Below are 24,278 nucleotides of genomic sequence, written 5' to 3'. Positions count from 1 at the left end.
CCTCCCTCCCTCCCCTCCTTCCTTCCTTCCTTCCTTCCTTCCTTCCTTCCTTCCTTCCTTCCTTCCTTCCTTCCTTCCTTTCTTCCTTCCTTCCTTCCTTCCCTCCTTCCTTCCTTCTTGTACTGTGGATTGAATCCAGGACCTCACACAAGTTAGGCAAGTAAGTGCTCTATACTAAACTACATCGCCAGAAGCATCCTATAATTTTTCCTCAATACATCAAAATGATTCCTTCATTGTGGTTTTCCTATAGTAACTTTAAAGAGAATTAGTATACTTGTGTTGTAATAAGAAATTATTGGACTATTTAATAAAAATGCCAATTTTAATAAGGGTACTTCAATATAATATATTGATGATACAGGATAGGCTATGTGTGTCAATATCACATCCTAGTGAACATGTGCAAAGATTATTCCATTTTATCTGCTCACTTTCAATCCAGCTTCCTATTGCAGACAGAGCAATCTGAAATGCATATCTGTCCTGGTCACTCCTTGGCTTCAAATTCTACTGTGGTTTTACACCCTTCCTTACCGAAGCCTATTGCACTATAGTGAAAAGATGAACCTGTCTAGACTCTTTGTTCACAACCCCTACATCAGCACTACAACAAACCAGTCCAGGCTCCTTCCCCCACTGAGCTATGTTTTGAAAAGTCCAGTGCAATGGACTCAGTGATTATTTCTGTCTGACTTGCTTATGTTGAAATACTAACCCCCAAAGTGATGGTAATAAGAAGTGGTACTCTTGGAAAGCGATTCAGTATTGAGGATAAAACCACATGATTGGAATTAGTATCCTTAAAAAAGGAACCAGAGAGCTGGTAAGTACCTTCCACACAGCTAAAATCAGGAAGCAGTCCTTTACCAGATGTTGAATTTGCAAGTGCCTTGATCTTGGACTTCCCAACCTCCAGAACTGTGAATTTATAAATTTCTGTTATTTATAAGACATCCAGTTTATGGCATTTTGTTATAGCAGTCTAAACAGACTAAGATTAAAAGTCAAATTCCAATTTTGCCTTAGGTCTCCAAGTATACAATTCTTTAAATCTAGAATATTGTCCTCCATCCTTGCCAGGCAATTTCTTATTTCTCTATCCAGTATTAGTTTAAAAGTTGTCTTAGCCCAGGTTTCCTAGACAACAAAGCCTAAGGCAAGAAATCAGTGTTGATTCTTCATGGAAGGGGCAGGCATATATAATCCAAGGGCAAGCAAGTGTGAAAGAAAAAAAAAAAAAAAAAAACAACTGAATGAAGCAAGTAAGAATGTCAAATGCATTACCACACTGTCCACTGCTTTATGATGTGCCTCAAAGAATTTTCTCAGAAAATGCTGGGTACTTAGGACTTCACAGGGTGACTGTGCAGATAATCAGTGCTTCAGAATGGGATGAATAGAAAAGTGGAATCTAATTGCCCTGATCCTACCTAGCTCTTGTTTCCCACTGGTCTGTGGGTACCAGAAAATATGGTAGAGGTGAGTGTGAAGGCATTTGAAGGATCCACATTCTTGGATCTGACGCTCAGAGAACATAGGCAAGTTATAAGGACATGAGGTACAGGAGATTTCTACGCTTTTCTCATCAGTCTTTCTCCTGAGCCCTGCAAATACAAGTCAGAGTGCTTTAGTTAGCTTTTCCACTGTTGAGGCTAAAGGACCTGACTAGAACAGCTGTAAAGGAGGAAAAGTTTATTTGAGGACTCACGGTGTCAGAGGTATTAGTCCACAGAAGGCTGGCTCCATTCCTCTGGGCTCCAGGAAAGGCAGAACATTATGGGGAAGAGTATGGTAGAGGGAAGCAGCTCACATGTTGATGAGGAAGCAGAGAGAAACTCCACTCTCCAGATACAAAATGCATACCCCATAGCCATGCCCCCAATGAACCACTTCCTCCAGGCACCCCCCTGCTTCCATGACCACTCAGCGAATCCCACCAGGATTAGTTCACTGTTTAGATTAAGGCGATAGCCCAGTCATTTCTCCTCCAAACCTTCTTGCATTGTCTCACTCATGAATTTTTGGGGGGATACCAGATCTAAACCACAACAGAAAAAGTCAGAAGCATCTAGAAGTGGCAGGGTGAAATAAGAACTGAGAAAACAGGCCTGCCCTTTTCCTCACTGCAGGGTATAGGCTTCTTTGGAAGACAAGAGAAAGATTTGAGTTGGATGTAAGTTTTAAAATTTGATTTATACTAGATTGGGTTTTAGAATACTTGAAAGTGAATCTCAACTCCCCAAATGGGATTTGTTCATATATGGAGTGTGACTGGAAGACAGTATGAGGATCCTGGTAAGAAAATACTCACAGTGCGAAAGGAAGATTCAACACAGCTTGTCCAAAGGAAGCAGCTAGAGTGAAACACCAGGTTATAAACCACATCTTTTGGAGGATTCAAGGGACAGGGCAATAATGAGAAAAATAATTTAAACAAATGAAATTGTTGTACAATTTCTATCCCCCTTGTCAGAATATAACTTTTTGTTTCATTCAAAAAAAAACAAATTTAAAAATTATATATGTGACTATTCCTGTTTTCTGCAAGAATTGTTGGAATTGGATATTTCAAAGTTGTATTTCTGTAAGGCAGCGCGAGGTCCTTGTTCTGTGGAATTCACAGGTATGTTTAAAATCTGTCTGAAAGCAGCATCTCTAAATGGTCTGAGGTTGGTATGGCATAAACCAAACTCAAATTTAAAACCATCATGTCACACTCAAAGTAACAGTCAAGCTAAAATTAAAAAACATATTTTGGTATGCAGTAGTGGTGAGTTACAAGCTCAGTAGAGAGTAAACATGGCTGTAATTTCATCTGGAATGGCAGAGTTCCTGTTACCTGCCCTCCCTGCCAGACCGTGCCAGTTGGTTCCTGCTGACCACATGCCCTGGGTAACTCTGGCATCTGGGACTGGAAAGTGGTTAGCATTTTTATATTCAGAGCTCCCGTATTCTGAATCAGTTCAGGTGAGGCCTCATCTTTTCCGACTCAGGCTCTTCTCTGACTCATCCTATGTGGACGCCTTTCCTTGATTTCCCCCACTTATGTCTGTTGCTCACAGAGGACACGAGTGTATGGCAGAGGAAGGGGTTTTTATATCTGTTGCTTCTCACCCTTTCCCCCTCCATGTTCTTCCTTTTCCCACTTCCCCTTTTCATGGTCTCTCCAAGAAATTAATTTTCCTTTTCCCATGACTGTAAAATGGTTCAGGCCCTCATCTCCTGCTTTCTCACAGCTTCCATTTACCTGTACTTAATGTGCTCTGTCAACAATGGACCATTTTCTCCAAAGCATCACCCTTGAGTGGCACTAAACACTGTCAGAAGCTGTGGAATTTCAGCCTTTCTCTCCTGTCTCTGCTCCCAGTCTCTGAAATCATTCGGCTGAAACAAAAGACTCAGAGATAAATGGGATAAAGGAGAAGCTGCTCACTCCACCGGCCTCCCTAGCTCCCCAGACAGGTTGGTGATAGGGCACAGTGCCCCCATCACACCTGGGATGGGTCTCCAGGCAACCTCAAAGGGGGAAGCAAACACCACGTATTTTCCTACTAAACAACCTCCCCACACACAAACTTTTGAAAGCAGGTGCTGCTAAAGTCAATTTTGATTTTAAGTAACACCCTTTTGTCCTCTTCATTTCACATCTGTCACATAAACTGTGCCAGAACACATTTAATAAAGAGCTCTATTTTAATCATTAATTATGATACCAATATACCAGTTGTATTGTATCCTAATGTAATTCGCACTTGTGGATTTCAAAGAGCTTCCCCAGATTTAATTAATCTTCAGCTTTGCTAATGAAAAGCATTGCTTCTACCCGGCACGAGTTTGGGTTTCTAATCTGTTCCTTAAGGTCACCTCATTTTTCTTGAAAATGTACATTTATAATTTAACACTGCAGATCTTTCACATTCCCTATTAAGCAATTATTTTGATTACTTCATTATCTTTCATTTTTCCCCTAGACTATTTAGGTTGGCTTCTGCCTACCACGAGCCAAGTGTAATTCCGACATTCTCTCTCGCTCCCTTTATTAGCAAGATCTGCATTAGCAAGGGATTCATTTTCATTCCGAAGACTGAAAACAATTTCATTATCTGATAAAAATTATCTTCTCATACACTATAAGAAGCAATTCTCCTCATTTATGGTCTCATTAGGCATTTCATCTACCCAATACATCTTCTCGATACTTCTTTACGGAAGTAATTGTCTTGCCACTCAACTGCCCATATTTTGGACTAGGGATTCTCCTTTTCACCTTCTTTCCCTCTTTCACCTTTTTCTTTTACTAATGCAAAAACTGCAAGGCCTCCTCTGTGAACCCTTGATATTTCCCTCTCTTTCTAAAACATTTCATTCTAACATCTACACTGTTGTATTGTGAATTGTAAGTTTACATTTTCTGTTGTCCTTCACATACTCTGAGCATCTTAAGCGCTGGGCCACGGCATATGGATCTGTCTTCAGAGCCTAGAATGATGTCGAGTGTATAGCAATGCTTAAAAAGCGTGTAGTGAGTAAACGAAGGACTATACTCATGTGTACTCATGTTTATCAGATGGTAGTTTTAATTTAGTCAAATGTTTATTCTTTTCAAAACACAGAAGAGAATGGGGAAGTTGAAAGCAACTAAGAAAATAGATTAGCTGGACAAAATAAAAGCAAACTAAAGAAATGTACAGAAGTGTAAATAACAGCAAAAACTCAAAGTTATGTTTGGAGTATCTGCATCCATCATAAGTAATCAGATGGAGCAAGATCCAAATCTGAACTGGAACTTTCAGTGGAAGCAGTATATTGAATCATCACTATTTCTTCTCACCACATTTCCAAAGGCTGATAGATACTGTTGAAAAATTCTTCAATCTGATGACACACTTTTGATTGATTTCTCAGTTTTATAGATCCCTAGAAGAGGAAAAAAAGAATAATAAGAATATTTCCTCATCTCACCACACACAGGTTAGAAATGTAAGCCCAACACTGACATACCATCTGCGACATTTGGGTCATTCCATGGAATGACCATGGGAATGCCAATATGCCTCTGCCTGCTGCTGGAAGCTGGACCCATTTTTAAGGAAGCCAGAATTCCTGGAAGGTTAGGATTGTATTAAGTTCAAAAAGCTATTATACCTGGAAATGGAGATGTCAAGTAGGCAGGTGGCCACAGGAGTCTGGTGATAGGGGAGCAGTCTGGGTTGGAGATAAAAATTTGGAGGATTTTGGCATATAAGTGGTGCTAGAAGATGGGTTGTCATGAGAGTGTAGAGAAGAGAAAAGAATATATGCCAGGAGAGAGAGAGAGAGTTCTGTTTTTCTTTTTAAACTCTGGTCAGACAGTCTTTTAAGTCAGGGGTCAGTGAACTATGGCTTGTGGGTCAAATCTAGTCTACCTCTTGATTCTGTTCAGACCTTGAGCAAAGAATGGTTTTATAATTTTTAAATGCTTGGGAGGAAATTCCAAAGAGTAGTATTCCATGACACATAAATTTTACGACATGCAAGTTGATGAAACCCTCCTAGAACACAGTAGTGTTTTTTGCTTACACATTGTTCATGCTTTCACACTATAATGAAAGAGTTGACTAGTTGCAATGGAGATGCAAAGCCCAGAGTATTTTCTGTCTGGTCTTTTACAGAAAATGTTGGCTAATCATGATGTTGTGTGAGAATGTGAAAGCTAGGACTACTATGCCCATTGTTGTTACCACAAAGGGAACCTGCCTGAAGATGAAATGTCACAAGGAAGAGGGTTACTGAGATGCCTGCCCAGAAATGGCTCTGAATCAGATATGTCTCTGAATCTCTGCAGTGAATTAAGCCTGAAGTCCACCTTACCTCCAGATTTTTTACTTAAGTGAATAAATTCCCTTTGTTATATGACACAGTTGAAGTTAGGTTTTCTATCATCCCAAACCCAAAGATTCTTAACTAATACAAAATCCAGATATAATTACAGACTTTTTCACCCTTAATATATGGTCTCGGACTCAGATCTTCTATTCCATAGCCTATGACAGTCCAAAAGCATATCAGTATTCTACAAATCCCCAAAGATAACATTCTCATTGTCCTAGCCCCACAAATACTATGTCAATGATGCACGATATCTATTTTTCACCCATTCTACCTCATCACTAACTTCCCGAACATAAATACACACTTTAGAACTATCATTTTTATGAGTTTAGTAATATTTCTTAGGGTTCAAAGGATCATTGAAAGGGGCCATTTCATCCACTGTATAATCTCTTAACATTCCATGGATATTTAATAGCCACTATTTTCTTCTCTCTTTACTCTTTTATTTCTCTGTATTCAGGGCAAATGCATTTTTCTCTTTGCAGGATGAGTAACTGTCCTAGTTTGCCTAAAACTATCCCAGTTTTGGACAGTCCTGGTTTTTGCATGGAAAGTTATGTTTCTAAAGAAATGTCTCAGTTCTGGACAAACTGGAAAGACTGGCAACCTATTTCCTTATGTCTAGTAATTTTACTTGCTTCTGTGAAATATCAAAAATATCCCATATCTGTGGCTCAGGAGACTGCTTTCTCCATTAAACTTACAAAGCATCTTCCCAATTAATCAAAAACCTTCTTAAAGAAAATTACTGGACAGAAGTTTAGAAAATAATATTTTATCATTAGATACCAACACACTTAAGATTATTCTGTCTTAACAAATTAATGCTTTCATCATTACAAAATGTTTATTTCTGGAAGTATCCACGTTTTAAAATATACTTCATGCTTTTATTTTCAAGATGTCAGTGTCTTCTCCTTAAAATACATAACATCTCTGCTTTTAGTTATAACTTTTGGTCCATTTACACTTAATGTAATTAGTGATATGGTTGAATGCAAGCTGAGAGTAAAGTCATCTAGACTTCTAGGTTGATTTATTTTTCTTTTAGTACTTTTAAGAAAGTAATGATCACTATTCAGGCTTAAGCAATTTTTTTAGTTCTGATTTTATAATTGCATTGTTTTTGGTCCAGAGTACAAAATTGTTATTACATGGTAGTTCTATAAAAGCTATTACCAGGAGACAACTTTTACCATTATTAAAAAAACAACAAAACAAAACCCTCTGCTCTTTCTAGGTAGAAATGAGCTTCCCTGGAAAGTATATGTAATAATATAAGAATTTAATGATCATAAGAGGTAACTGCTACTAAGTGTCCAGTATGTGTTAGACACTGTTCAGTGCTTTATCTGTTCCAAACTTACAAACAGGAAAAGAAGAAACTTGCCCGAGTTCATATGGGTGGTATATAGGAAACCCAGGACTCCAGTGCAAATCTTCTGATGTCACAGCTGGCTCTTGCAAACATCATGCTACTGTGCTGTTCATTGTTTCATATATATACATATATATGTATATATATGTATGTATATCTTTTATTTATTTATTCATTTATTTATTTATTTTTATGTGGTGCTGAGGATTGAATCCAGTGCCTCACATGTGCTAGGCAAGTGTTCTATCACTAAGCTACAACCCTAACCTGGTTGTTTCTTAGGGAGACAATTTACAGGGGATTTAAACTGGTAGTAGAGAACTGAACTGAATAAATTACACGGACCCTTTAAATTTATGAATCTATTACCCTTTAAAAATTATAATCCCAAATCAGTTAAAAAAATTGTCATGTCAAAAAATTTATTTTCCCTTCAATCAGAAATCCAGAAAATGTACCAGTATTTCCAATTATGCTCAGCTCCTGCAGAAGCATCTCTTCCCTCTACTTTGAATTTGACTTCTGGCACCTGGAGCAGAACTTTGTGGTTACCTGGGTTGTAGCAACACTAGTCGTACATTGTGTTCATTCTGAATGCAGTGTCAGTACTGACCAACCAACTTACTTTGAGCAGTTCAAAGCATCAGCCTTTGAAATCTTGACAAATATGTTTGTTGTGTTTCTCCACGCCACCCCAAACATATCTGAAAAGTATTTTTGACCAGTGAAATTGCTCTAAGTAAAAGGTCACACTGGAGCATTTTCCCTCATATAAAAATGAAACTGTTTTTAAGATCAATAAAAAATATTCTTTTCCTTGACATCCTTCCCTTGTTGCATGCCTCCCAGGTTATTTTAAACTAATTAATCAGAAATGGATATTGTTTCACAAATTAAAACAAAGAACAAATCCTTGAAAAATTAGTCTGTAATTCTTGAAATGACCTGTGAGATGACCTGTAGGCTGCTGTTAAAGATATGGGTTGTTTATAGTGTGTTCTCATAAGGATTTGCAGGAAAACCTTTTTTGGGGGGATGGGGGATAGGGATTAGCATCAGGTTAGGAATACCATTGCACCTTCTAAGTATGTCCCAGTTTTTCCCTTGCAACACCATTGATCTTGTGCATTTGATTTGCTTGTCAACGTGTGCTATGGGAGAGCAGTCAGCCACATCTGAGGGTAATCTTTAATGAATGCAAAGCACGCAATGGCATCTTTTTTAAAAACAATTGAGGCAACTCCTGGCCCCATCTTACTTTCCTATCTTTATTTGTTTTCTTTGCCTGATTTTTCTTATCTGCATTTAATTACTCTTGTCCTTGCATTGAATACATTCTTCTAAGATACCTTAAATCTCTTTTTGAACAAATTTGAATATAAATAATTAAATGGTCCAGAATTTGACTACCACAATTTTGATAACCAGAACTACTAAACAGTTAACAAAGACCAAGAAGCAAATGAGAATCTGAAATTCGGAGAATATGTAAAAAGGGTTAATATCATTGCTATCAGTGTGTCTTGGGAATCAATAAGAAAAAGATGAACATACAAATAAAAAAATTGAGCACAGGTCCTGAAAAGGAATAAAAATAGAAAAAAAAAATGCAATGGTCCAATAAAAAATCTGAAAATTGTTCAATTTTAGTAGTCATAAAAGGCAAAACTAAATTTAATGAGGAACTTCTGTACAAAATGGGAAAAAGGTTTTTTTTATTTCCTTGTGAAATCTACCTACCTTGTTGCCTGACCTCAGGGAGGGGACAGACATACAATAAGCATGGGAAAGCATGAGAGTTTCATGGAGGCACTAGAGAAGAAATGGTGAAGACAGGCTCTGAGGCAGAGGAGATGCCCGGTTTGAGTGAGAAATGAAGAACTGGGGTCATTAGATATGAGCTTTTCAAAAAATCTTTTTAATTAAAAAATTATATGAATAAAAATTATACCATGTATGACCTGGTGTTTTGAAATATGTATACATTGTGGAATGGCAAATTTAAGCTAACTAATATATGTATTGTTCTTTGTTTTAGTGGTGAAAACACTTAAAATCTACTCAGCAATTTTCAAACTACAATACATTGTGATTAACTGTGGCCACCATAGTGCTAGAATACAATACCTCTCTTGGACTTACTCTTCCAGTCTAACTGAAACTTTGTATGCTTTCACCAACGTATCTCCAACCACCCCCCTTCCCTGATCCTAGTACTAACATTCTACTCACTTCTATGCATTCAACTTTTTTAGATTCTGCATATAAGTAAGACTGTGTAGTATCTGTCTGTCTATTCCTGGCTTATTTCACTTAACAATGTCCTTCAGCATTACCCAGTTGACACACATGACAGAAGTTTCTGCTTTTTAAGGGCTGAATAGCATTCCATTGTCGATACATACCTCATTTTTCTTTCTTTATTCATCAGCTGATGCATTTAGGTGGAGTCCACATCCTGACTGTCATTAACAATGTTGCAATGAACATGGGAGCGCAGATGTCTCATCAACACACTGATTGATATGGTCAGGAGTGGGAATTCTGGATGGGACACAAGCCCTCAAAGGAAGAGACTACCTAAGCAGTACTCCTCATGTATGCAGTCCCTAATACTGAGTGGGCATTTGAAATATAGTCTTTTAAATAAAAAGAGAGAGAGAAGGGACATTTTCACCAGGAAGGAAAGGCAGAGTAACAAATAAAATCTATTAAATGAAAAAAGTGTATCAAATGAATGTAGGCTTGAATGAATGAGCTTAGTTGGTCAGGGAGACACTAATGTATCTATGAAACAGAGATTAAAGGCCTCGTCTCCAAAGGACAAAATGGAGATTTGATTTTTTCCTCCTTCTATGGATCATTACCATATACTTTATTACTAGGAAGAACTCTGGACAATTCCTTTGGTTCTAATTACATCCTGATTATTCTAACTGCATTTCATCCAAACCACCAGGTCTAAACACTCCCAACTGGAGCATTTTCCCAGCCAATAAGCTTCTATGATACACTCAGGAAATGTGGGTAGTTGCCTCAAATCTTAAGTCTGAACATTGTTTGAACATTGTTTGTTTGGTTTTTTTCCTGGCTAATGGGGAAGATAATTAGACATGCTATTGGAAATATATTTAAGTGTTAACATTGCTTATTTCACAGTGGTGGACTTCTGGGTAAATTTTCTACTTTGTACCTTTCTATACTTTATAAATTCTCTACATTAATTCCAAATTGCTTTTATAATGATGAGAAATCAGTCCAAGAAATTCTTGTGAATCTTGTGGGAGAGAATTAAATTAGGAAAGTTATGAAACTACTTAGAAATCTCTCAATTACTTAGAAATCGACTGAGTTTTCATATCATGGACAATTTAAAGGGAGGGTTCAAGGTGTCTGGACTTGGGCAGAATCTGGTTTTAGATTAGTTTCATTCTAACCTGTCGAACACAAAATGTATAAAATGTTATCTTAATTATCAAACAGGAACAAGTGCAATTTCACTTGCAATTAAATTTTGTATTGTTTCCAAAGTTCCAGTTGAAAACATACTTCTTGTAATGAAATTCCTATGCCTCTTAACCCAGCTTTTTAACTAATGAATTTAATTATGAAGAAAACTGCTGTCACTAAAGCCTTCTTCTTAATCATGGCTGTGTTTATGACAAAAAATATCTGTTGCCATGGAAATTTTAGTGTCAAAGTTGCAACTCTACAAGGCTCCACTGAAGTGGAAAGCAAAAATAGGACATGAATCTTTGATAAAGAGAAACTTATTAATATAATTTTTTAAATGTTGAAATTATAGATGGTAGATGGATTTTACATGTAAACCTCATATTGCATAACTGGCAATCTTATAAAACAATCTGCATGTGTATAATTTGGGAAGATCAAATAATTTATTAAGTTCAACGAGAAAAGTTACCATTGATAGGAATTGTATTGGGAATCTGCCTCAATTTAATTAAACATTTAGTAAGGTTGTACCATCTTATATTAAAAATTAATACACTCGTAGATGGAGTTTTCTAAAATTGGTAATATGTATATAGTTTGACATTAGTTTCAAAATGATTATTAGTTGTCATTATAACCCAAAATAATGGAACCAGATGTGAACTATTCAGTTGCAGTCACATAATGAGAACTGAATCATATTTCTCACTTGAAATGTTTACTGATTGGTGAGCCAAAAACTGTACAAAGTCAACAAGGTGAGGAAGGAAAATAATGTTTGTTTTTAATTTATGAAATATACCATTAAAAAAAGCAAAAAAGCAGACAAAACAGAAAAATCATCCAACTTAAGAAAGAGAATGTTTCAAATACAAATGAAACCTCTTGGGCATTCTTCCGAGAGCTCGTTTCCCTTCTTCATGTGACAGGTGATCACAACCTGAATTTGGTGTCAAATATTAACTTGTGTTTAAAATATATTTTTAATATACGTGCACACATCCATAAATAATATATTGTGGCATTTTACCTGTTTTAAATTTTACGTAAATGCTATCTTCCTATATATCCTTTTCCAACACTTAATTTTGTTCTTTTGTTCAACCTGCTTTTGAAGAGAATCCAGATTGATACACGTCTCTTTACTTCACTTGCAGATGCTTAATGTTCTATCATTCATTCATTTATAACTTCAGTATAATATTTTCCTGTATGACTGTACTGTGGTTTATTTATCTAGTCTCCATCTGAGGGACATTTAGTAGAATTTTAAATTTTAGTTTTGCTGTGATAATCAATGCATCAGTAAACATTTTTACACATGAGGGGGTCCACAGCATTTCAAACCTGAGAAAGGCAAAGTAGTTATGCAGTAAACTTTTGAGCCCATTGTTTGCTCTCCTAAATCACAGTTGTCTGATCTTATGCACACAGATAATATTAATAAATAAATAAACATCTGTATATATTGTAGATTGAAACTATCCTTGCTGTATATTTCACTTAAGTTCCCAATTTTATGGACCTCTAAGATAAATTAGAAAAAAATGATATACCTGGCCTCGATCTGAATTAAACTCAAAGAAAGATAGGGCAGACTCACATTTATGACACCCTTGAGCTAAGGGTAGAAAGCTGGCTATGAAAAATAGAACAGTTCAAAACTATGCCAAAGGGTACCATTAGAGGTCAAGTGAGTAGTGCATCCGGAAGTGCTCTAGGTGGTGAGGAAGATGACCGCCTCCTGCCCAGTCACAGGAAGTGGGATGGAGGGATTTGCATGATATTGTCTGGAAGAAGAAAGGAACGACAAGCAAACTAGAGGCAAAAACCAAGTTTCTTGTAAAGTGAACTATTTTCTCCCCTGCAATTCAGTGAAGGAGAACAAGTCAGCTGGGCTGGGGAATGTCTAAAGCTGCCCACGTGAAGTGAACCGAGACCATTGCATTTAAGCCTCTGAATAGCTGGCAGGTGGTCAATTTCTAAAGCAATTGCTTGGAGATTGATAAGGAGCAAGATGTGGGAAGCACTTGGGTTTTATTACCTATCACTTAGCCGCCCTCTTCCCTGTCTTCCTTCCATCCCTCCCCCATTATTTTTCTTTCCTTTTCCTCCCCTTTTCAGTTTGTCTTCTGCTATTCTCTGCTCTGATTAAAACAAATAGAAAACATTGCAGGTGTGAGCATGCTATAAAGCACTCGCAGATACTGTACATTGCATTAAAAAAAAAAAAAAAAAAAAAAAAAAGAAAAGAAAAAAGCAGCTGCAAACTTGTTATTTGGTCTTAAAGAAAAAAGAAAATCCCTGAAAGACATTTCTGAAAATAAACACATCTTTCATCTGGTAGATTTTGAATTTTCTTTTTGTTTGTACTTTAGCCCAGTTCATCATTTCCACAGCACCTGGCACAGAAAGTTCCAGCTTTAACTAGTGAGTGTCGCTCCTATTTTAGAAGAGATGGGGACTTTGTAGAATGATGTTAAAATGGGAAATTTGTGACTGCAGGAACTGTTGCAGTTTTAGACAGTATTCTTCTGAGACAAAAACAACACCCAATAATAACAGCATCTATGAATAACTGACACTGGAGAAAAAGTAAAAAATACACTGAAATGTTATATTATCTACCATGGTTGGAAGGGACCTGCCTTTCCCAAGAAAAACAGTATATTGGTTTAGATAACATTGCCTCCCCCCACACCATCACGTTTCTTGAGGCATACATTCAGGTCTGCAAGTCGTTTTATAAGTCTCCTTCTAGAACAGATAATAGGTGTTCCAATTTTAATTGAGGCTCAGCTATGTCTTATTCTCCCTTGACTTACAAATTTTCCAGAGCCACAGACTGAGTGCAATGGCTGGGGAAGTCAGTTTAGCAATGGAGAGCTCAGATTCTCCAGTCGGGATTTAAATCCTGGCTCCATCTTTAGCTGACCTCGATCTCTGGGCAAGTTACTGCTTTACACTTCTGTTTCACCCTCTGTAACATAACCTCAGTAGTGCTATGTGCACCATGGTCATAATTTTTGGGAAAACACAGAGAGATATACATGTGAAGTGCTTACTACAACAGTGCCTTGCATGGTGTAACAGCTCCAGAAAGAGTGGGCAAAGTGGTAGTAGTAATGACAGTGGAGGTTGTTGTGATAACTTTACCTCCTGCTTTTTTAGACTCCATGTTGTCATTTGCCTAGGTCACTTCCTTCCTTCATCCATCCATTCATTCATCCATTCATCTAACAAGTATTATATAAAATCATAGATCTCTGTGAAGTGACAGGCATCCTTCTAGGCTTCTAGAAAACAGTACATGCATCCTAATAAATAAGAAAAAATGTACCAGTCAGGGTGGTACCCTATAATCTCAGTGATTTAGGAGGCTGTGGCAGGAGGATCGCCACATTGAAGGCCAGCTCCAGTAACTTAGCAAGACTCTCAGCAACTTAGACTCAAAGTATCACAAGGTAAAATAAAAATAAGCAGCTTGGGAATATAGCTCAATGGAAATGTGCTCCTGGATTAAATTCCCAGCACCACAAAAATAAACAAATACATAAAATTAAAATAACAAAAAATGATAAACATCCAAGTAGTAAAAACTTAATAGTGATGAATAATGGAAGATGAACTCAGGACACTAACTTTAGGTTGAAGTGAACGGCCTTGGTTGTTAGTCATGTGGTATTTCCACACCTGTATTAAATGTGTAGGTAATCTACTGCATCTTTCTTGCCCTTGGTGGCCAAACTTTGCATAAAAAAAGTAACTTCCTCTACTGAGAAATGCAAACCTTCAAAGTGTTCTCTACTCAGCAGAGTTATTTATAAATCCTAGTACCAGACCAAAGGACTTAGAAGCCTTCACCACCTAGGAGCAAGTGATATCTCTCTCTCTCTTTCTCTCTCTCTCTCTCTCTCTCTCTCTCTTCCTAAGAACTTTTCCTTTTCTTCTCCATGCTTATCCTCCCTGTGGGCTATTCCTTTCACTCACCTCCTTTTACAGATGTCAACTAGTGCCATATACTTCTCTTTCCTCTCCTTAGCCATCTGTAATGGCACCCCATCAATTACTGAATCAGCCCCAAGTCTCTGTTCTAGACCATCCTTATAGCTCATCTCATTTTCCATGCTAACTGCACACACCAGCTAGGTAGTAGGCAAGAACTCTGCAAATGCACCAAATGCATTTCCACGTGGTTGCCTCTGTTTTCCTATAGCATCCCTGCTTCTAGCAAAGGTCTATAGCAATTTTTCAACTGCCCAAATCCTTCTGATCCTTATATGCCTTGCCAGAAAGACTTAATGTAGTACTGTAGGACAAGTCTAGTTAGGTTGTTTACAAATTTTGAAATTCTGTGGATTTCTACATTTAAAAAATTAGGGACCAACATAAGATTGATCCTTTTTTCACCTTTTATTAATAAGTGAGACCATTTTAAAATGCTCATTACTAGAACTATTATAGTGCTTCATAAGAGAAAGGCATTTTTAAGGACTGGGGATGTAGTTCAGAGGTTAAGCACCACTGAGTTCAATTCCCAGTACCAAATAAATAATTGAAAAATTTTTAAAAAGGTCTTTTTAACCCTGTATGAAAGTTGAAAATTCATAATCTGGGAATAAAGAACAATACATGAATCCCATTTAGCTATAGAAAAACACATTTACTTACTTACTTTATTTAGCCACAAGTAATCATTTATGGGCCAGCATCTGGTAAGCATTTATGCTTAGCATTCTAGATGCTAGACAGAGTCAGAAATGCATGGTCTTCCTCCAGTCTGGCAGGGAAAAGGCACTCCCAGTACTCTTGAATATTGCTACATCAGACACTGTGTTAAGCACCTCATTGCACCAAATCACTTACTTTGATACATACAACAGACCTGTGAGAAAGACGCTAATGTCTCCATTCTACAGATGAGGAAACAAAGACCTAAAAGTCTCAGTTAATTCTTTAAAGTAGCAAAGCTAGCAAGTGATGAAGTTACTATCCAAACTCAGGTATATACACTTGCAGAGTCAGAGTACTAAGATGGGACTTCTCAGAAGTATAAAATATGGAAGGTCTAATTTGCTTCAATGTTCTTCCCAAACCCAATAGACAAACTTCCAGAGTTGAATTTACTACACGTTGAAGTTTAATACACGGTTTCTCAACACTGGCACCGCTGACATCTTGGGATGGGTTGTGGGCGTCTATCTTATATATTGTAGGATGTTTAGCAGCACCTATATCCTTTACCCACTAAAGGCCAATACCATTCTTCCCCCAATTATAACAACCCAGAATGTCTCTAGACACCATCAAATGACCTTGAAGCAGAAAACTGCTCTCAGGTGAGAACTATTGGTTTAATCTGATCTTTCTGGATGGACATGTCTAAACACATCTTCATATAAACTACCACAAACATTAGAATAGTTGTGCCATGCACACATTTTCTTTAGCTACCTCTGCAAGATAGTTTGAATTAGTAATGGCATTGTCATTTAATTCAAATGCTATCTAAAGCATTCCTTGACACTGTAGAGTTTAAAGAACTCTAGCTTGCATAAGAAAATAATTTTGATAGTTGTAGGAGAACAGTTCCAGAAACTTATTTCAAACTAAGAAAAATACCAATTAGATTCTTTGTAAAATTACCCTGTAAAGGATGTTCATGAAATAATGGACACAATCCAGTTGAAAAGGCTTCCTCCTGATATAATACAGCCATTAGCAAGATCAAAGAGTCTCTCAAGATTGAATATAGAAGGCAGCGAAATATCAAATGGGACCTGAAAAAAAGCATAAAAATGTTTGTGAAGTACACTCTTTCAAACTGTTCACTATAAGTCTCAAAATACCCAGACACAAATTTCACATAATAATTTTATATGCAAGTTAGTTAACTTTGTTGCTTAAGGTAAGGCCCAAAGCTTCCTATCTCTATTATAGTGCAGAAAAGTCACAATGTCATTCTATATCCTATTAGGACTTATAGGTTAGCCTTCAAATTATCAGGTTCTTCCAAAATGTGGACTATTTATATAAACTTGCTCATGGTTCTAAGCATAGGACTCTTGATCCTGTTCTTACTGAAATGCTTTCTTTCCTAACAGACTGGCTGTTGACACATCTCCCTCCCTCATTTTGAGTGTAAGTCACACCACAGTCAAGGGGGAAACACAAGTAAATTATGTGTGGAGATCACCCTATCAGAAAGAGGCACTGGGTTGGCATGACTGAAGGTTAAGTACAGCCAAACTCATCCTAAGCAGGCTGAAAAACAGAATAAAAACTGCTTCTGTGGTGATAGTGTTGGTTATTTGATTGGGGGTAGGACAAGGACAAGAGGACAAAACTGATGGAAAGGAAATTATTGTTTACCAGGAACCACTTTGTACCAATCTAGATAAGTACTTTTTCTTCATGAACGAGCAAATGCTACATAGAATGAACACAATTAGAGTTGTGGGTCTGAATCACGGTAAGAAATTAGAGGACAAGTTTTATTCATTTCTTGACTACTTATTAAATGAACCATTCATTCCTTCTATTCTCAAAAGAGCATGATGAACTTGAAAAAAGTGGAGGCTGATTTTGTTAACTTTTTATTCACTTAAACATAAAGGTATTCCAATGTTTTCTAGAACTTCATACAATAAAGAGGTATTAAAAAGTTTAATAAGATTTCCCCTTTCCTTTATCAATTCTGATATAATCAATGTTTCCATATGGCTTTTGTTTTTCTTTTTTAAAGAGGATGACCACATTACCATTATTTGTTTATTTGATTAATGATATATAAGAAAAATTCCTCCTTCATTGATTCAGGGTAGAGTAAATACATGGAAATTAAGAGAGTGCTTTCTAGAGTAAGACAGCCTAGTTCAAATTCAGACTTACACCCCAGTTCTGTGAGGGGGTAAAGTATTTGATCTGCTCAAATCTTAATTTCATCATCCATGAAATAGATAGTAGTTCCTATATCATATTGTTGTTACAAGGATTGAATTGAGTTTATACAAATAAGATGTTTAGAAAGATGCATAGCATACAATGACCACTTGATAAAAACTACATAATATTGTTATTACTGAATCCATCCTTTTTATGGGTACACAACCACTGTGCTGGCCTGCTCCTGATTTATTCCATCATTCTCCATAGAGGTTGCTTCTACTTTTTGTACACGCTTGCCTATTTATAGATATCCCTGGGTAAACTGCTTTTGATTTCTATATTAGTGATTCCCTGAAGTTGTTTTGTTTAGTCAAAGGGTGTTTACCTTTTGCATTTTAACATTTATTTCCAGAATTACTTTCCAAATAGGCTGTAGCAATTAACACTTCCACCAGAAATAAGTGAGAATTTCCTCAAACCCCAGGTAGCATGTTATGGAATGTCAAAAACCTTCATTTTTGTTGTTACTTTTGCTATTTCATTATCACTTTTACTCAGCAAAAAGGGAACAATTTTGGCAATTGATTCTAACTGTTATATTAATACATTGGAACTGTATGTATTTACCATGCTTATTTTGGTTGTATCTCATTGCTATTTAATTGCACTGAACATTTGAACTATTTTATAGTGAGGAAACATCTCATGTCCAATTTAATCACTTTTAGTAGCTGGCTTTCAATGAAATACACAAGGAAATAATAATTGGCATTAAAAATATTTGTTTTTTTAAAATCTCTTTTGTTGCAAAAACCTTTCCATTACATAGAAATGGTTTTAACAAAACAATGTGACCATGTTAGTTTTATATAATATTAGAGTTATCTTCATGACATAATATATTTACTAGATACAAATGGAGCATTCTGGCTTCTGACCCTTGTCATTGAACCTTCATGAACAAGTCATCATTTGTCAAAGCATGAAGATTAAATGGCGAGTTCACTTATGGAGGCCACAGGTGAAAGTTTCACATTAGAAAGATAAAAGGAGTTGTCACCCAGAAATCACTAATTGTCCTCAGGAGAACAGAAATTACTCTAAAATGTCAGGACTAACCCTTGTGTTTTTACCCTTACCTTTCTATACACCCAAGTGTTTACCCCTTTGGTAAGGAAGTCAAGTACTTCATGTGTTTATGTCTGTGCCAAAACATAGTATTCTATATTTTTCTATTGATGCACACAATTTTAAGGTAAATTGATGATTGAAATATATACATATATATATTTTTTTCTTTTTCAAAAAGAACATATTCATGAAACCATCACCCAGATCAAGAAATAGAGAAACATACAGAAGAGGGGTTTTCCAGGTTACTGAGTATGCATGTGTTTACCTTTAGGCCAATTTGACCACAGTTTTCAAACTTACACTCCCTATCAGCAATGTATGACAGCTCTGCTTATTCCATATTTTTACAGACTTTGATAATTTCAGTTTAAGATTTTGGCCATTCTGGTATTTCATATCTGTCAAGAAACTCACTATGTTTTTAATGTCATGCCCTTGACAACTACTAACACCATACTTTGGGTATAGGTCTCTTCATGAAGTGCAGATCTTTTCCCAATTAATACTGAATAGTTGTTTTCTCATGGATACATATAGGAATTCTTAATATATTCTAGGAAGAAGTCCTTTGTGTTTTTGCTCTCTCTCTCTCTCTCTCTCTCTCACACACACACACACACACAACATACACACACACACACACACATTTTACTCCCACTCTGTGACTTGTCATTTCACCTAGTTAATGATATCTTAAATACAGTCCAATTTACAATCTTTCTTCTATGACTAGTAATTTTTTATGTGGGTCCTATTTATGAAATCCTTGCCACCACCTGGGTCATGAAGATAAAATTCCTTATGAATTTCTCTGGAAGCTTTATTTTATCTTCTGCATTTGCTCCTATGATCAATTTGGAATTGACTTTGTACATTCTGTAAAGTAAGGACTGAGGTGTGTTGCTTTTCCATATAGATATTCACCTGGCCTAGACGCATTTATTGAAAATATTTTTCCTTCTGCACTGTACTGAAGAATCACTGCATCTGTACAGATCTCTTTCTGAACTCTCTATTCTATTTATATGTTTGTAGAATAGAGGTTCTCTCTTTCTAGACACTGGACTCTATACTATTTATCTATACTTACTCCAGTTTCATTCTGTGTTGTTTGTTTCTTTAATAAGATTTGATAGAAGTTTAAGTTCATCAGTTTTGTCTTGTTCTGGATTTTGTTTAATCTAAGTCCTTTGTACATTCATGTAAATTACTGATACTTCTATAAATGATAGCTTTTTAAAAATTTCACTTATTATTATTGCTTATGCTATATATAAATAAAAATACATTTTTATTGATTGTACATATAGCAACTTCCTTGAATTTATTTATCCTAAGGATTTATCTAAAACACTTTGGATTTTCTGTCTGTGAATAAGACAGTTTTAATTCTTCCATTCTCCCACCTGTATCTTTAACAAAGAAAACACCTGTACCTTTTAAAAATTCTTCCATTTCTCTGGCTAAGAACTTTCATTAGAAGTGATGATAGATATTTACATATAATTAACTGACTTTTCAATTTAGGGGAAAGAGGAAAGTTTACTTAATGAGTGGTATCATAAAATTGCAACTACAGCTGTGTTATGGTTTGGATGTGAGATGTCCCCCAAAAGCTCAAGTGTGAAACAATGCAAGAAGGTTCAGAGGTGAAATGATTGGGTTGTAAGAGTTTTAATACAATCAGTGATTTAATCCCCTGATTGGGATTAACTAAGTGGTAAATGAAGTGGTAGGGTGTTGCTAGAGGAGGTGGGAACTGGGGTGTGGGTTTGGATATATATCTGTATCTGGCAAGTAGAGTCTCTCTCTGCTTCCTGATCAACATGTGAGCTGCTTCCCTCTGCCACATTCTTTCACCATGATGTCCTGCCTCACCAGGAGCCCTGAGGAATGGAACAGGCCTTCTATGAACTAAGACCTCTGAAACTGTGAGCCCTCAAATAAACTTTTCCTCCTTTAAAATTGTTCTGGTCAGATACTTTAGTCACAGCAGCGAAACAACTGACTAAAACTAGCTGCATCCTTATCTTTATTTATATCCTGTTTTATATTTGTTATACTTACCTAGGCTTTTAGTAATTTTGCCACTATCACAAATGAAGTTTAAATTTTTTTTTTCATTTTAAATTATTTTTACTCAAATTAGGAAATCACCTAAACATGGTTAGGGTAATGGATGAAATAAACATTTTATTAAACATTAAAATGAAAAGTCACTGTCCTCAAAATCATTAAGGCCAGCTTTTTACGTGTTAGCTCAGGTGAAAACACTAAATTTGTCTCACAAAGTACATCAATGTTATAAATATCAAGAGAACCCAATTGTTCATTTAAAGTGAGCCCACATAATTTTTTACAAAGTGAACATCCCCACCAGTCCTGGAGACTTTGAATGACTTTCCCAGAATTATTTAGCCAGTCAAGATTAAGGTCAGGATCAATGCCCGGGCTCCTTAGAACACTGACTCCTTACAACACATACCTAATCACTCTGCTGCACTGGGACCCCAGGACCCAGCTACTCTCCTGGGTCCTCCCACCTTGCCTGTCCACTACGCTCAGGTCCAAGACTCTCTTGCTTCATGCAGCCTCTCTCCCACTCCTAACCAAATCCTTCCTCCCACAGGCTCAGCGTGTACCCTGGACAACGACATTTCCAGCTTCTGCTTTTGGAAATAAATTTTATGGGAAGTTTAGGATTTTCTTCCATAGGGAATTTCACATAAATTTAAACTTCAGGTGAAATTACTGAACTTCCTGGCCATTTAATAAAGAAAATATTGGCAGTTGAATAAATGTAGTCTTCAATCTTTGTTTTATTTTGGTTTTTAAAATTAGTCTTGAATCCAAATTGTCTAGCATAAGGTACTAAGGAATTCTGTTTTGTTTTGTTGTTGTTTTTCTCCCCCCTAGGTTAGAAAAGTCTCCAGGGAGGGAAAGGAGGAACACAGTTTGGCAAGTAACTGTAAGTTCCTTTACCATACTTTAAGGAGCAATATTAAAGAAATGATGATTTTGCCCTCTCGTGACCAAAATAGTAAAAAGAAGGGAATGGAGGTTAATGGAGTGTGTGGGTGTGGATGTGTGTGTGTGGGGGGGTGCACTAAAAACAGGTTAATAAAATCTGGCCTGTATTTGAACTTATTTGGGGATTTTGAAAGCCATTAGAGAGAGCTTAATGCTCTCTCTAATGCTATATTTGCCAATGCTATATTTTATATGAGTTTCTTTATGAAAACTAGATTCTATTGTAATGAAGATTTTATAACTTGTCTCCTGTTGTTCCAATTTTTCACCTCAATTGAAAGGAAAATTATATTGTCTTTAAAATATCTATGATTCTTCTCAACCCAATGGATTTTTATTGAGCACCTACTCTGAAACTTCTTTCTGCTCCTTCCTACTCCTCTCAGGAGTGTCAGTTGCCTTTTCACTGATTTTTAAGTGTTAAATGACCAAAAACAGGGAGGAGGCAGAACAAATTTCCACAAATCATTGAGGTTTGCTTATTCTTATACTGTGACAGGGAAGCAGGAGTTTGAACAGCTGTGAATTTTGTGATATGGATGAATTTCACTCAGTCGCCCTTTGAAAACCTTAAAACACAGAGCAAGAGACATGGGGGAAAATCTTTTTAATGCCTTCAGGGTAAGAAATCATATAGTTTTTCCATCCAGCATTCTTACATATGAGTTTCTCTATCATGTTTTCTCTCTCTTCTTAATATATCGTCTTTCTCTGAAGCTAATGATTTATTGGATTTCTTCCTAGACTGAGGAAAAACACACATTTCAAAGGAGAAAGGATAATATGATACTAGATTACTCAAGAACTGATGTCATGAATGACTGGTGACCCATCTAATAGAAGTTTCACATGAGGGAGAACTAGATATATTTGGTTTCATTGTATTTTACACAATTACGAACATCCCTGTGCCAGCAATAATCGATACTACTCTTCCTACTCTAACAGAAACGGCTCTCAAGCTCAGGAGGGTGAAAGGGCTTTTATACAACTCTACGAGACCACAGGAAATTTCACACTTTTCTGAGAATAAAATTATCTTTCAACACTCTAATTTTTGTGTTAATAAAACTTTAAATGTGACAGAAAAGGCTTTTTTGCATAATAGGAAATCAAACAGTCATATTGGTGAGATGGTAGAAATCTTTTAATATTAAATTTTAAAGAAATAATATTATAGAAAGCATTTTACAGAGAACAAGAAAATTGGAAATTAAAGACAAGACATAGTGGACAAAGCATTTGTGCAGGGAATTGGTTCAGGTGACTCATTGTCTAGTAGGAAAATAGACCCTTCTTAAATCACCACTATCACTAGCATTGCCACCCTCGCTTGACAAGACTGGGCTCTGCTGTGCATGGAGTTTCCTTTTAATAAAGGTCAGAGTTCACCTTTTAATAAAGGACAGCTTTTGCTCAGACACATCATCTCATGTGTGCAAAAAAACAAATGTTTCAGTCAGACCCAAAATGTTTCAGTCAAACCCAAAACATGAGGGTCCCTGTCTCTCTTTTCACCTCAACCTGGATGTTTCCAACAATGGTCTGCTTATTGGGATACATGAAGAGGACCTCCACAGAGAAATGTTGTTGTGGGAGATCATGGTCAGTGGAATATATGCTTAGAACTCAATTTTACATATGTTCATTGCTTAGAGTTGTGGTATAATAAAAAAGTACATATTTGTCTTTGTCCTGAGTTCCTAACCCAGAGCTCTTAAAACACGTGGAATTTGCTGTCTATTATATGCTAAGGATAGGAGAAGCAATTAAGTTTAATCATAGCCAATGATGTAATTAATCATGCCTATATAATGAAACCCCATAAAATCTCTGTTCCGGATGTTTGCAGGGTGGTGAAGGCCTGGAGGTGCTGGAAGGGTAAACCTACCCAGAGAGGGCTTGGTAGGTCCTCACCCTTGCCCTATGCATCTCTCCCATCTGGTATTCCTGAGTTGTATCCCTTATAGCAAACTCATAATCATAAATAAAGTGTTTTCCTGAGTTCTATGAGTTGTCTATTAATTTACTGAACCTGAAGGGAGGGCCCAAGTTTGTAGATGACTGGGGGGAAATGTGAGGAGCCTGGACACCCTCTTTGCTACATCTATTTGCATTTGACACCTGAAGTGAAGGCCATCTTGTGGAACTGAGCCCTTAACTTGTGGGTTCCATAACTAACTCTGGATAGTAAATATCAGAAATGGATGGAATTAGAGAATATCATGCTAAGTGAAAAAAACCAATCCCAAAAAACCAAAAGCTAAATGTTTTCCCTGATAAGTGGATGATGATAAATAATGGGGCTTGGGGGATGGGGAGGTGAGAGAAGAATGGAGAGACTTTAGATTATATAGAGGGAAATGAGGGGGTATGAAAAATGGCGGAATGAGACAGACATCATTACCCTATGTACATGTATGATTGCACAAATGGTATGAATCTACATCATGAACAACCATAGAAATGAAAAGATGTACCCCATTTGTGTGCAATGAATCAAAATGCAACCTGT

General features: G+C 36.6%; 1 protein-coding gene across 1 annotated transcript in view; it reads right to left on the bottom strand.

Moving 5' to 3' along the window:
- Positions 1-4,568: 4,568 nt before the first annotated feature.
- Cfap54 (cilia and flagella associated protein 54) overlaps positions 4,569-24,278 on the bottom strand; it is a 315,326-nt gene continuing 295,616 nt past the window's right edge. The window contains exons 68-69 of the mRNA XM_047551199.1: positions 16,358-16,491; positions 4,569-4,920 (exon numbers count right to left, since the gene is read on the bottom strand). Of these exons, the coding sequence (XP_047407155.1) occupies positions 16,372-16,491 (120 nt within the window). The 3' untranslated portion in view covers positions 4,569-4,920; positions 16,358-16,371. The remainder of the gene's footprint in view (positions 4,921-16,357; positions 16,492-24,278) is intronic.

Source organism: Sciurus carolinensis, chromosome 4 (genome assembly GCF_902686445.1).
Source record: "Sciurus carolinensis chromosome 4, mSciCar1.2, whole genome shotgun sequence".
Lineage (NCBI taxonomy): Eukaryota > Metazoa > Chordata > Mammalia > Rodentia > Sciuridae > Sciurus > Sciurus carolinensis.
Note: the sequence above shows the minus strand (reverse complement) of the source record. Positions and strands in the feature narration are given on the sequence as shown.